The sequence below is a fragment of the Colossoma macropomum genome, unplaced genomic scaffold, assembly GCF_904425465.1.
Source record: "Colossoma macropomum unplaced genomic scaffold, Colossoma_macropomum, whole genome shotgun sequence".
NCBI lineage: Eukaryota > Metazoa > Chordata > Actinopteri > Characiformes > Serrasalmidae > Colossoma > Colossoma macropomum.
The window spans coordinates 27895611-27911508 of NW_023494793.1; the positions used below are offsets into that span (position 1 = coordinate 27895611).

The following is a 15898-nucleotide window of genomic DNA, read 5'->3' on the forward strand; positions in this document are numbered from 1 at the left end:
GACAAATCACACTTTTTTATTCATGAAAAGCAAAACAAGGGACAAACATCATTGAAAAATAGTAACAAGAATTCCACGTTTGGTTTATCTTTGGTGCACGCTGGAATAAATAAATCAAAAGGCAACACGTCTCTACAGTCTGAGTAATAAGAAAAGTGGATCAGAGTGATCGTTGGTGCTGGGTGTGTGTTTTTAAGTGTAAGTGCCCATGGTGGACTGAACTGTGTGAGTGTGTCTTGTTAGTTTGTTTGTCAGAGCCCTGGTGGTTCTGGTGATGCATTAGCCAGTTTCTTTCTTCTCTTCATAAGAAGCGGATTGGACGAGTCCTCAATTGTCTTGATTTTGACTTGCTCGTAGTCCACTCTCATCGTGGCCAAGGCATTAGTCATCTCTTCCTGGACATACCAGCAAAAAAATATCAGCCAAAAATAAAAAAAAATTCACATTTAATTACTATATAGAGAGCAAGCCCCGCCTACAGATCCTGAGTAACTCCTTTTCAGAATGAATTACACAGACTTAATCCCACAGGTCAGTATGTGGGAAACTGCTACTGACCTTGACTTCATCCCAGACGTGGCTTTCCTCTGTCAGAACTTGACTGGTGTGCAGAGGAGTCTGAGGTACATCGACTGAGCTCTGCAGGATGTTTTTATCAGCATAAAAGAAGACATGGAAACAGGTTTAGGTGTATAATGTAAATTGTCTAAAGACATGCAGGACTCATCTACTCTGTAACAAGCTGCTGATTAGTGCATAGCTGTTAGTGGTAGTTGTCATAATGCCACTCATCATAAATAAAACTGAAATATGCAGAACTGTGGTTTCTTGTTAATAGGTTGTCGCTGTCACATCTAAACCGACTCCATTCCTTTACACTACTTAAAAAACACTAAATGCCCTTTACCTTTTATTATGAACATTTCATGACAAAATGACCAATAGTAATGGTCCAAAATTACAGTGCTGTGAGACTGAAAGAAGGTGTAGCTGTCAAGAAGCCCTTACTGAGAAGGGGAAACAAAAAAAAAAACAACAAAACCGGTGTTCTCAGAACAATGGACTGACCACTGCAGAGCGTAGACCTCAACATTACTGCCTGTGTTTGGGGTTACGTATATCATGAGAAGCAGAAAATGCAACCAACTTCTAAGACTGAACATTGGAGGTTTGAAAAAATATTTCTGACTTCAGATTTACATTATTTATTTTAAATGCAAGTTAATAGTAAATCAATGTGTGCATGTGTGTAGTTATTTGATGCTAAACAAAGGATGGTCTTTCCTCTGTGTGGACTGAATTGTTTGTTGGTTGCCAGTTTATTATAGGCTACCTTTTTATGTTTTTGTCTTGGTTAAATGAAAAGCCAATACAATTTTGAAAAAACAATAAATAAAATGATGCAGAGAACTCACATTGATCCAGGGATGGCGCATGAACTCTGTGATGGTCATTCTTTCTGTAGGATCAGTTTTCAGTAGTTGCCGAATCAGCTGCTTTGCTGGGAAAACAGAAAAAAACTGCCCCATCAGAAAGTGCTGAAACAAAGCCAGAGCTTCCACAGGACTTTCACAGAAAGTATGGCAAATTTTGTGTTCTTGGTCAGTGCATTTTTCCTTTGCACTCTTATATGTTTCATACCGTAGCTGGATAATTGTACATTTTGCATCTGTTTATTATTTTGTACCATATTCTTGTTTACTGTATATATTGCGGGCGGCACGGTGGCGCAGTGGGTAGCGCTGTTGCCTCACAGCAAGAAGGGCCTGGGTTCGATTCCCGGCCGGGTGACCAGGGTTGTTTCTGTGTGGAGTTTGCCTGTTCTCTGCGTGGGATGTGTCCTCACATTAATGCACTGAGCATTTTGCACTATTTCTATTTATTCCCGCCATCTAACTCACTCCATACTGCCAGTCACCTCTACTGTTTGGAACCCTTACTTTTATTCAGTGGTACTTGTTGTCTGGTGGACTTGTCTAGTATTTCTTCTCGGTCCAAAGAAAAACAAGACAGTAACTTAATACGAGAAGGCAGATACTTTCTTATCTTTTAATATAAGTGCATGTAATTCATTGTTACAATGTTAAAAAATGAACAAACACATTTTTTTTGGACAGCAACGATTTGCAATACTTTTTGCGTATGTGCAACACTTCCCTCCTCTAAGGCTCCCTGTGTACGTCTTTTTTATCACCTTAGCTGTAGGAACATGCTGCTGTAGTGCAAGAGTTTCATTGTTCATTCATTTTTGAATGCCCTGTGTACTGAATACCTTCTTACTGAATACCTACTGAATAATAATTCTTACCTTCTTCTGAGACCGCTGACCATTCAGGGTTAGGAAATTCATACTGGCCGTTCCGTATCCGTTTCTTCATTCCTGGGGACAGCGTCAAGCCGTGGTTTGAGTAAAAAGGGGGATATCCACACAATCTAGAGGAAGAACAGAATGTTAATTACAGTGAGAGACGGGAGATTCAAGCTGTGTTCATAAGGACATTTTGGTATCCTTTTAAAAGGCACCTCATTGCTACTGTTTTTTTGCTATTGAATGATGAATTTTAAATTTTAAGAACTGTTCAATTTAGAGTTTTTTCGTAATGTCCAACAGAATCCTGCATCAGAGAGTAGGCTGGGCTTTAGTCAGTCACATTGATATTAAGCAAGATAGGGAAGAAAATAATCACTGCAGATCTGTACAATCGAGCTCTAAAGATCTATAAGGATGACTCACAGTGACTCGCCTTTTTTGCTTCTGCCAGCAGTTTAGTTGTTTTATTTATTTAGTGCCTTCCTCATGCCCAAGGTCACTTTAAGGTCACTTTAAGGTCGCTTTTACAAAAAAACTTGTATGCATGTGGAAAAAAAAACAAGTAGAAGGAAAAGAATAGTGTTGAGTGAAGAGGTATGATTTTGTTTGTCTTCTATTGATTAAATGAAAAGTCAATACAATTTAAAAAAAGGGAAAAATAAAGCCCACAACTCTCATTGATCCAGGAAAAGCACATGAACTCTGTGAGGGTCATTCTTTCTGTAGGATCAGCTTTCAGTAGTTGGCAAATCAGCTGCTTTGCTAAGAAACATATTTTCTCCTCATGTCCTGTTTTACCTGCCATTTAGGTCTACGATGCTACTAAGCTGGTAGAATGAAGGCTAGCATGTAATTCCTCTGAGTCATGTGAAGCAGCACCACATGGTTTCAAACTGACTCTAATGCAGTGTCATTGCACAACTCAACACACTTCAAGGCAAATGCTAACCACTAATTATGTTACTAGGGATGTGCACGGGTACTGGAGTACTTTGTAAACCAGTATTTGAATACTAAAATCACTATTTGGTGTTTGTTTTTTTATCATGGGAAAACGAAGAAAATATACAGTCTAACAATTCAGTAAATGCTGATTTTCTGTTTTAACAAGGTGAGTTCACTTGTGTTCACATGTTAGTATGTAAGTAAGGAGATAAGTACATTAATGTGAGCACTTTACCAAGAATGCCTTGACTAAAAAGGCTGAGACAGCACAATCAGCTGTGGTGGGCTTTTGTCGCTAACCAGGCTAACTACTCTAGCTGATGTTAACTAGGTCTAGAAACAGTGAAAATATATTTCTCTGACAAACTAACATGTTGACACATCATCCACCTGTAAAAAAGTCAACGAATCCTTATCAGCATGCAGTGCTGTGCCATTTAGCTTTGTTAGCTTAGCTCAGGGGTGAACAACTCCAGTCCTGGAGGGTAAAAGTACAGCACAGTTTAGTGATTTACTTGCTCAAACACTTCTGATTACACTCATCCGTTAATTGCCAGGTGTTGTGGGTGTGTTTGAGTTGGGAAACTACCAAACTGTGCTGGACACTGACCCTCCAGGACTGGCAGAATTAGCCACCTCACGACACAAAAATAGCTATTTTCCTCAGCTATATACTGCAATACTAGTATTGTTACCTGAACAGGTAAGCTTACAGCCCTACATAAATATCAGCCAAAGTGTTTTTTCTCTCGTTTTTCTCCCCTGCGGTTAACTGATTGCCTGTTCATCAACCTGTATGGATAATCGAATATCAAAATGAGTTAAAATGTACACCGCTATATGTAACATCAACTAACAGAGGCCCACAGTGGCTAGTATTGGCTCAGTGATGGGGAGAAGTTGGGCCATCCTACCCACTCAGAGAGAGTGAGGCCAGTTAAGCTCTCTTAGAGTCCCAGCCATGGATGGCTGTGGCATCGCTGAGGTTGAGCTGAACTTATGATCTCCACTGGGCAGATGCTTAGATTTTTGTGGGAGTCCCAGCATTTTTATTGAAAAAGTTTTCTGCTCACATGCATCCATTAACACACCTACAACAAACCAGCAACAAATACTGATGTGTTTTACCAAAACATAAATGCCAAAATGTCCTCGTGAATGCGGCCTAACTACAGCCCGACCGGCTACGATAATTTAGCTTTCAAGACAGTCACTTACAGTATGTACATGATGACACCTAGTGACCACATGTCACATGATTTGTCATATTTCTCAGGGCCAAGCACTTCAGGGGCTGGAATAAAAACAATGGAAAGAACCGTTAAACCAATAAAACATCTGAAGTCTCCGAATACGCATCTGTGAAAGACACTAAGAGAATCCTTTTATTTTGTGACATGCTATGCCAGCTAGCCCTTCCTTACCCGCATAGTAGGGAGTGTAACATGGTGTGGCCAGGCAGCTCTGGGACGTGGTCTCTTTGGCGAATCCAAAGTCTGTGAGCTTGAGCTGAGCGTCAGGATGCATTGATGTATAGAGCAAATTCTCTGGCTGACAGATAGACAACATAATAGAAGAATGATGAAATGACTTGTCTTGAGATGCCCATAGAAATTTCTCTAATCCATTTTTCATAGGCGTTTTTACCTGTCATTGATTGATAGTCTGTGTAGGATACATTCAGCCTTCAGAGGTAAGACATCTGCTTGATCTTGTCTTTGTTTCTCCATATACATTCAGTGCCTAATCATGCAAGCTGATTGATTGCTGACCAGGGTCAGCATGATTGTAATACTGCTCTGGGAATACAGACTGAGGCTGGAGGATTGTGCTACGTATTTGACCTCCAAGTAATGTAGGTATATTAGCTTTTGTATATAGTTCAATGATTGCAAATAAAGATGCAAATAAAGTCATTCAGAGTGATTTGGTGCAGACAAAAGTGCACTGTAGAGAAAATTAATGACACAGATTTCTTTAAAATAGTGGTGATAGGAACCAGGAGACAAGATGTCTGCAAATATAGACATCTTATTTACTATCCAAAATGACCAGTGAACCTACACTTGCCTTCTAAGGTTTTGTATGTCATGTTAATGATGGTAAAATTGTGGTAAAATCAAAAAATGTTTTTTTAGGAACGCTTTTGCCTTACATTTCCCTGCATGTACCCCTCTACCATGATAGATTTTGAATATTTTTCAGAGACAAATTCTCCAAAATTTCAAAAATATTGTAAAACAGCAACTGCATTTACTCAATAATCAAAACATAATTGGATTTCTGCAGTTACCCGATTATTTAAATGGTCATGTAAACACCATACTCTGATCTAGAAATCCAAATAAGAAATCTGATAAAGAGAGCTAGATTTTAGCTCAGTAATCAGATTTCTCAGTGCATATAAACTCTTACTCTGATTTCTTTCAGATTTCTTAGTCTGCGCATGTGCAAAAACAGACTGCTGTACTAGAAATAAACAAGCAGCATTGCTGTGAGATGCAGCAAAACACTTTTGTAGCAACACCAAAACCAACTACATTCTCAATGAAATAAAGGATTTATTCTTCATCTTCTAGATGATGTATGTTCATATTTTTTAGGTAAAGATGCACAATGCTTTTAAAAAAAAAGAAAAGCAGCGGCATGGAGTTTGAGTTTTACATCACGTTTACGTCCCATTTTCTTCTGTGAGTTTATTGGCTGGTTGCGAAGCAGAAATCTGATTACTGTCCGACTCATGTTAACCTGGAGTTTTCCCATTATCTGATTACTGAAGTGCATATAAACACATTGATCAGATTACTGACAAAATCTGATTTTCTGCAGTTATCAGATTATTAAGTGCATGTAAACACACTCAATGTCTCAGGCATTAGGCACTGTATTAGTAACTTTCTGGAAGGTATGCGTCAGATGTCTGGTTTCTGTTACTGCCACTGTAAACAATCCTGACTCAGCAAGCAGTTTAATTATGCATAAATCTGAAAAGCTCTGTCAGACTGAATGGACAGATTCAAACTGACCAAATTATACTGCAAGGGCCTGTAGGTGCGTCCACATTTCAGTTTCAGGCCCTCACTCTCATATCCTTACTTTCATATCCTCACTCTCATATCCTTACTTTCATATCCTCACTCTCATATCTCATATTAGTTTCATAGTTACTGAATAATTCATAGTAGTTATTAAATAGTAACTTCTATCGTCTTTGAATTAAAGGGAGTACTGAGTAATACAGTAAGTTTTAAAGTTAAAAAGTAAATAATATGTCTGCAGTTTAATGAGTTCAGCTTGCAAAGATGTTGCTTACCTTCACATCTCTGTGTGCTATGTTAATGGAATGTAGAAAGTCGATGGCTTCACCTATGCTCTTCATAATGGCTGAGGCCTCTGCACAGAGAATATAGAAATAATAACCCTAATAATGAAAGGCCAATCTGCAGCTGAGCTGTATGAATTGTATAGTCTAATTCATATTTTTTTTCACCATTTTATTAATCATTAATTTAAAACCTAATGACTTATATGTGGGCCTATACATGCATAACTTTTATAACTACATGACTTTTGCATTAGATTCCTAGTACTTACAGACTAATTCACAGAGGTTAATGAATAAAACATCTTTGGGTTAAAAACTACATAATGAGCCCACAAAATGCTGTGTACATACCTCTCTCAGTAAACGCCTGCTCACGCCGTGCCTTGATGCGTCGGAATAGCTCACCCCCATCCATGCTGGGATAAGACAAGACAGAATGATAACAGTCATATAGTAAAGTAAACATATAGCTACCCATAAATCTGAAAAACAGTAATAACAGCAGTACGGCAGTAATACATCAGTGAGCTAGAAAAGAATAGGATAGAATAGCAAGAACGCTCAGGCAAACTAAAATAAATATTTCATCCAAATGTATATCAGCTGAAAAAAAAGCTACTTAATGAAGATGAGGATATATCCGAGCAAGTGGGCAGTGAGTAATACTGACCTTAACTTACTTAGTTTACGTAGTCTGTACCATATTGACCATCATGATTGTCACATTCAAGATAAAGGCTTCACCAATTTTGATTACACTAGCTAGCCACCACTAATTATCCCATTGTAGCATATAAATAATAAAAAAGAGTAAGAAATTTAAGAGATGAAAATGTGCAGACGACAGGTTACCAGTCATTTCCTATGGGAATACGTGATTTCTGTAGTCACAATTTATCGACAGGCGACTCGGCAGCAGGGTAACAAGCGACAATCGAGCTGAAATTTTCTCTTCTATTTCATGCAAATGAACTATGACGCAGTGAAGAGACAATTTAAATGATTTCTCGAACCAGTAGTAGACATGGTCCTCTGCTCTCTGGACTTTTTGTTCCTACCAGCCTTTTATTCCTATTCCCAATAGTATCACTCCAAAAAATGGAAAAGAAGTTTATAAACTTATAACTGCAGCTCATATGTTAATGAAAACAACGATACATGCATAGTACATATTCTTTACATTATCTTGTCAGAAGCTGGACAGTGTACACGCCCTCAAGCAAGAACAAATGCAGCCTCGAATACACCCACAAGAGACAGACTTGAGACGACATTAGTGATTTGTCGCCTCCTAATGTGACGATTTGGTAATGATGTAAGATCAGATAAATCAGATGATTTTCATTTGTCTGTTTGTCTTTAAGACTTTAGATTGACACATCTTTCTGTGTGCATTTTTAGTCACGTCACTACTATAGATTTCTAGTGTGCATTTAATATAGTAAGTAGACGTAAGATGCCGAGTGGTGTCACTGTTCAAGTGTAAGGTGTGATAGCCTGTATCCTCCGGACTCTTATTAATATTAAAATATTTTTAGAATAATGCTTTAAAAATGAATATCAAATTTGACTGAAATGCTCATCACTAGTATGTGTATGTGTAGTAAAGCTTAATAAGCACAGTCTTACCACTCCATGACGAGGAGGAGACACTTTTTGCCTTGGTAGAAGTTATCAAAGACGTCCGCGATCCGCACAACCCGGGGACAGACAGATGCCTGACAGTGAAGCTCCGCCTCCCGACGGGCCTTTGGACAGTCCTTCAGCATCTGCAGGGTATTTACACAGATAAAAAAATAATGATGAATGTTTTCATACCGGAAGTCCAAATGTATAACTGTTGTTTTGCTATTCTTGCTATATATTTGCTATAATGTAATGATGTAATTACGTAAAGTATTTACATTCTGTATCAATACATTTTAAGTCTGTATTTCCATCTTCTTCTGCTTGTTTCACTGTCAAAATAAGATAAAAACATGACAAAAATGTACAGAAATGTTATTCTTTCTGCAAACAAGACTGTATACACAACAACAAGTTGTTGTAAAATTCTAATCATAATGAAATGTCTCTTCTTTTGCTTTAGAGAACAAATATGGCACACCGTTTGAAAACTGGAAATCTGTACCTTTACAGATTTTCTCTGCTTGTTTCAACAACCTACAAGTGAGAATAAAATCAACGGAAAATTACACCATGCTTAGTTATCATTGGTGATAGTTCTGACATCTAAGGGTTAAATGTCTTGGATAAAAGAGGAGTTCCACTTTCCACACAAACTGAAAACAGAATGGAGAAGCTCCACACAAATGGAATTTCACTTCCAGAAAAAAGGATATTTTCAATCACAAGCTGCTGTAATATTGTCCTTCCTTAAAAACAGAAATGCAGTCTCTTGGATCTCATAAGAGCTTTTTAGGAAACCCAAATATATCACCATAATGCAATTCCCACTAGCTAAATATAAAAGAGCTCAGAGAAGTTCTTGTCTTAGCTCTAGGGAGTGAAGGAGAGGGCAGTTATGTCATTGAGAAGGTTGTGGAAAGCACTTCTTTGAGCCAGAGCTGGAAAGAACCAAGCCTGAAACAGTCTGTTTATATTTATCATAATGTGATACATTCCATTACATTGAGTAGTCTTAGGATATAGCCCCAAAAACAGTTCTTATGTACGGAGTATATGGGGTTCCTAGAGTGCCCCAGAAAGCAGTTTATTTGATACTCATGGCAATAGGTGCGCAATTGCCAGGATACATAATTCTCAACATATTTCCGAAAGACACTACCTTGAAAACAATGAGCAATAAATAATATGGTTAAGATCATACTTTAATTTCTGCTATGTTTCTAGCAGAGCTGTTTCTGAACATGTGAAAGCCATAATCAAAATCCTTCTCGGGGGCTCCCAGTCACTCCATTACTTGTTTATTTTTTTGTATAAATGAATACAATTAATACTAATTTCATAAGATAAATAAATGCTAAGGGAAACATAACAAAGTGAAAAATAATACACATAGAAGCAGAACATTAAACAAAGAAATTCTCACTATGAATATACAACAAATGCAATAAGTTACATTGTGTTTAAGTGATGCATCATTTCTGCTTTCTTGATATTTTAGAATTTTGGATAGCTCACTGTAAATACTTTGTAGATGCTTTGAAGTTATATTCTACCCATTTTCTATTAACCCCTTAAAATCCCAGGTTTATTACATACTTATTATTCAGTAACTACATGAACAGTGGAAACTGGCTGAGCTATTTTCCTGATGCACCCTGGCCATTCAAAGGGGTTAAATTTATATTAATTTACTCCAACCCTAACCTTAACCTCAGCCAAAACCTAAATCTAACCCTTCTTCTTTTTCTGTCAGATTTTTGTCCACCAATTCGTCCCGCAGTTTTCAAGATATCGACACTGTTCCAACACTGGAATGTTCTGCCTGATTGGTAATCATGTGCTTATGTAAAGCTTTTTGATCGGATATACAGTTTTTGTACAATCATCGTTAAATAACAACGTTCCCCATAGGAATGAATGAGATGCAAAAGTTTGTGCACCCAACTTATGTTGAATCAAGTCCATTAGAAGCACCCTATTAATCATGTGGGGAACCATAGCAACCATCTAGCCACATCCTAGCAACCACTAGGGATACCATAGCAGCTACCTAGCAACACTCTAACAACCACCTGGCAACACCCTAGCAACCACCTGGGATAAAATAGCAAAAATACTTATCAACCACCTAAAATACCATAGTAACTGTTTGGTAACACCGTAGCAACCACCTTGCAATTTTTTAAGATGCACAATCACTCATTTTATTCAGTGAGTACACTTTTCTAGCTAAATTTGTTTTTTCATTTTGAGCCCAAATTCCCCAATATGATGGAGGAATTTAAATTCAAACATGGGAACATGTTGCCAGTTTTGCACATTACATTTGCATTTGAATGATCTAATCTGATACACTTCCAAATTATGTAAATAAAGATCCTTTGTGTTAAATCAGAATGAAATGAAGAAACTCACCTATTCATGCTCCGCACACAAATGTGTTCTCTTATAGCAACTGTTGCGAGGTTGGACAAGCTTTACAGAATGTTGGCAAAAATCTTATTCAACCTAATGAGAAACATTAATGCACCATTGGTTTATGTCTGTTATAATGTTACTACATTGGGTTGAACTTGCAGATTAAAATACTTCCGAGCTGCACTATGTTGTTATAGCAAATTAAAACCATTTTTCTATGAAAAAAACGCATCTGTGGGCAGAGCCTGGATGGATCAATTGGCCTTTTACTATGGATTCTTTATTTGGAGGTTGAGGCTGGTGGCGTCTCTTCCATTCACTCCTGTCTAAGTTGTTTAAGCAGATGGTGAGTTAAGAGGATAACAGTCACAACCCCCCCCCATACCCCGGTTAATTGCCAGAGCTGTATATGAGCCAGACACTCAGTCTGGTGCTTGAGTCAGTGCCACTGTCTTTTAAAGTCAGTGACAGCTTTCTGCGTAAATTAATCAGCTTTGACTTCTGTTCTTTGCCATTTGGGCAGAGACGTTTGCTGTGTGATTTAGTACCCTGATTCGGTCACCACTAAAATGATTCAGTGCTTAAGAGCTTGAGCCTTTGCCGAGCTGTGAGATGCTGTGGCGTCACTTTCTGTCATTGAGTTCAGGGCTGCATGGAGGACATTGATGAGGCAGTCGGTTTTCCCAGGCCTGCACTGTGTGTTCTGTGTTTCCGAACGCTCAAAAGCCAACTGAGCAGGATGGATCAATATTCTGACTGCATGATGAAAAACTACACCTTATCTCCTACTGGAAAAGCGCATGCTCATCTCAAATAGACAGATAAAAAACAGAAATATGAAACCAGCTCTGGGAGGAACGTACAGAAAAAATAGTGCTTGCGTGAGTGTGTTTATGATGAGAGATGACAAGTGTGTGTGTGTGTGTGTTTTTGTGTGTGTGTGATTTCTATGGATGAGAGGTACAAACACTGACCAGCAAGCTGTTGAACTGCACCTTCGCACCACTTTAAAGTATGTTCTCCTGAATAATGGCATGTCATACAGTAATCATGGGAGGATGTAAACACAGGAGATGCTGTGTTGGAAACATGAAGCTCTAGGCAGCATATGGGCATGTCAGTGATGAATAGTGTTTTGTCCTTGAAGCAGATTCTGTCCTTCCAGGAATGTGTTTATAGTATACCCCCATATGGTGGGGGCAGTTTCTAGGAAATGTCCTAAGCATTTATAATGGATCATTCGTAAGTACAAATCTAGTGCGCAATTTCATATATGAATAAAAAGAAACTAATCAGGATTTGGACTGTCACAATCATGAAATTTTAGCTGACATATAAACAGTTGTGATTAATGATTTAATTGTCTTTGCCTGTTCATTGTTTGCAACTATTAAAATACAAACCAAAAAGTGGCCACAACAGCTAACTGGCCACCTTATACTCTACCTATGTTTACTAAGTACTTAACACTGGTTGTACTGTCAAATCAGTACTGAGCACACTCACATAATGTTTACAATAACACAGAATTATGTGTAGAGTTAAACAAAGCTAAGCATCCTTCATGAGAGTGAAAATATAAGCCAAAAAGACACTCATTTTGCCAGCATACATGCTAAAAATGTTTAACCCCTTAAAATCCCAGGCTTATTACATACTAAGACTTAGTATTCAGTATTTACAGGGAATTCAATTCAAACTGGCTGAGCTATTCTTAGGTTATAGTGTCTATTAAAACCTTTGGCCTGGCAATGGGTTTAAATGAGGGTTACAAGAATTAGCTACATACAAATAAAACACATTACTCAACACTGACCTCTAAGTATATTAGAGCGCCAAGTTAGAAGTCAGAACTATATAGTCTTCATGAGCCCCATGATGTCTCAATGAACACATTTACTGCTGTCTTTTATTTACATTTATTTGCCTTAAATCAGATCACCCAATTTATATTTTGTTTGTTGTAGCATAATATAACTGAAACCTGATGACTGTGGAAAATGATGGCAGTCAGCTTAAATAATTGCGTTCATCTCAAATAACTGCGATTAGGTGATTATGTAATAATTGTGACAGGCCTAATGAAGATGCTATGAAATATGCTGTTTGTTTTTCAGTCATTGCCCTATAGTTAGTGTATAACATCATTTTCTGAACAGTGGTGAACTATGACTATTAAAATGTCAAAAACTTCTCTACCATCATACTCATTTCTGCTAGCATCCCTATTGGATTCTAGTAGTATGTTAGTGCTAACAGTGATTCACATGAACTTTTTTGGTGTTCTCAATTAAACCATAATATTTAAAGCTTGTAATAGACATATTAACATATGTTTTACAGTGACTCTTTCAGTAAAGAGACCTGGTACAGAGCTGCTGCTCTTTTCTGCTTCTAACATCTGAATGAAACCTGGCTAGTTTAGTGCTCACATTCACAGTCACTGACTTATCTAGCATTTCCAGAAGGCCTAGAGTGATGTTTTTCTCATGAAATTGGCCTCGCCTGTTGGAAATCAAAGTGTGATCAGTTGAGTCCTCTGTCACATCTTTGTGAATTATGTTATAAGTTAATCTAACTTGACAAAAAAATGTAAATAAATAATTACAGTACATTATCAGTTTATTCACTTCTTGTTCACAGAATAACTTGAAATATTGAACAAAACTAGCTTTTAGTAAAATGCTTGTAATCTTTAAATCCACATTAAATCCACATATAAGTTATAACTTATACAAGTAATAATATATTGCTGCTCTTGAAACAAAACACTGTATCTCCAATTTTGTTCTTTTTCGTTTTTTGACATAATCCAAAAACTGTCGCCCTTTACATTGTGTTTACATTTCACAATGAATGGACCAAAAGAAGTGGCCCAAAATGACTTTGATTCCTTTGACTTACATTAAAATTAAAGTATGTTTTTTCCTTCTCCTGTAAAGTTATGAGGTTGTGTTCTGACAGCAGCGATATGTAATAAGCTGTATTTTATATAAAATAACAAAAAGTATTAAAATGGAACAACTTTTGATCAACTTTATGAAACAACTTTGTATGCACACACACATCATTTTGTTTATATATATTTACATATATGTATATATATATATGTATATATATATATATATATATATATGTGTGTGTGTGTGTGTGTACATATAGAAGTAATGTAACACTAAATGGAATACATATATATATATATATATGTATATATATATATATAGAGAGAGAGAGAGAGAGAGAAAGAGAGAGAGAGAGAGGGGGAGAAAGAGAGAGAGAGGTGGGCAATATGGCAAAAATATAATATTGCGATCCTTCAAGAAATTTTTAACGATACACAATATGTTACAAAATATGACATCTGATCAGTTGGAACTGAGAAAAAAGAATCAATAGTGCTACAATTAAAAAACTACTGTCAAAAACTGTGAACACAATGATTTTTATTCACTATTTGACATACTGAGCCGCACTAAATCCAGTAAAACGGGACTACTTGTATTGTATTGTGGATATATATAACCCCCCTGGTCAAATTACATTTATGGTTTATTTTCTAAGTGAAAATACGTTAATGTGTCCTCTACATGGAACATGCTGAAATATGTTTTTTCTTTATAGTTTAATGAACAAATGTGCCATAACTTTTGCACAGGCCACATTTTATATTTTATTTTCCCCCCAATATGTTTAATTCAGCAAATAACAGTAAGTGTGTATAAAATTGTGCGGAAGTGTGTTCTCTGAAGAGGATGTGAACCTGTTCTCACTTGGGAAATCAACAGCTTCACTGTTTTGGTTAGTAAAAACGATTAAACGAAAGGAAATTGGTGTAAAAACTCGCTTTGGCACGTTTAAACGCATCGGCGCTGAACTAGCCGTTACCTTGAGTGCGAACTTCTCTCCGGAGCTCCTCTGGAAGATCTCGAACACCTTTCCATTGAGACCAACTCCGAGCACCTGCCCCGAGAGCTTATAGTCCTCCGTTATCACCTTCTTCTTTATTCTCTGAGTCCATTTCACTGCAGGCTGCGGGGAAAGGAGGCTGGCAGCGTCTGAATCACTCTCATTCTGCGTGTTTAAGAACATGGTGATGGTCCAGAAATCCTCATAGTTTCCCCTCAACTCACACCACTACTGAAGTTCTGCAGAGGCGCTTAAAGGATTTCGGGACTATCCAGTTAAGAAGAATCTGGAAAGACACCAGAGCATTAGCGTTAATGCCTTAACACATCAGCCCGCGCCTCTTCATACTACTCCAGTGTGTCCGAGTAGCTGCTGGCTGCTATACAGCTGGACACATGGCGGTCCTACAGCCCGCATGTGATCACTTGAGTGCTGTTTCGGGGTCAGACTCTGCTCTGACAGCCAGCCGGCAGACTGTGGTGGAGTAAGATCACGTTGTAGGAGTTCGTCTCTTTCCTCATCCACTCGGCGTTCCCGGATTTCTCGTAAAGCCTCAATATCACACTAACTGAAGTCGGCCTAAGAGTACAGAGAGCGGACTGTGTCTCATACCGTTATATATTGGTCATTTTCCTTTGACTGTTGCCTGTCCATCAGACATAGTGAGGCTCTTCAAAACATCACGCGTCACGTGATTGACATGCTTGAGCAGCGCGTTAGTGGGAGGGGCACGCAGAAAGGGGCGGGGCAACGCATTAGCTCCCATATTTGTCCAATTCAAATCTCTATTGGAAATACAAATGTATGTACTTGCTGCGCCGACAGAAAAGGCAAAAGGTTGCATTTGTTAGAAATTATCAAATAGTCAAATATGAAAATAAAAACAAAACAAATTATATAAAATTTAGAGGAAACCAAATTTAAATAAGTAAGAAAATTAAATAGTATACATACAATACACTCATAGTACTTCACAAATGTGTTGTTTTTTGTGTTATTATTGAATTTATGACATTTAAGTTTACACTTCTTAAGTTATTTTAAAACGTTCATTAGTATGGTTTACACTACTGAAGTAGCAAATTACATCTTCAAGTGAAAACCGTTTTACCTTCTCTTATGGCCACCAGCAATAATAATAAAGGTTTGGTCTAAGACGCATTTTAATCAATTTATTTTAATTCCTTCACGGTAGAGGGATACATGAAGGATGTTCTAAGGCAAAATAGTCCCCAAAGAAAACTTATTTTGTTCAGATTAACCACTGTCTCACCAACATCAACATTACAAAAACTCAGGTGACACCTGTAGGTTCGAAGAGAAGAGCTATAACATAAACCCACGTCATGAGCGCACATTTTCTA

At 37.5% G+C, this 15898-nt stretch overlaps 1 protein-coding gene across 3 annotated transcripts; it reads right to left on the bottom strand.

Moving 5' to 3' along the window:
- mapkapk2b (MAPK activated protein kinase 2b) lies at positions 1-14858 on the bottom strand. 3 transcript variants are annotated; one of them, XM_036579052.1, is made up of 10 exons: positions 14514-14858; positions 8211-8350; positions 6933-6997; positions 6570-6649; positions 4681-4807; positions 4475-4550; positions 2309-2433; positions 1416-1501; positions 559-639; positions 1-395 (listed from the first exon to the last, which is right to left on the bottom strand). In XM_036579052.1, the coding sequence occupies exons 1-10, from the start codon at positions 14715-14717 to the stop codon at positions 252-254; spliced, it is 1128 nt and encodes a 375-aa protein (XP_036434945.1). In that variant the 5' UTR covers positions 14718-14858; the 3' UTR covers positions 1-251. The 3 variants fall into 3 exon arrangements, with proteins under 3 accessions (XP_036434945.1, XP_036434947.1, XP_036434946.1); XM_036579054.1 differs by lacking the exon at positions 14514-14858 and adding an exon at positions 8486-8525; XM_036579053.1 differs by having other exon boundaries at positions 337-391.
- Between the last annotated feature and the right edge of the window lie 1040 nt (positions 14859-15898).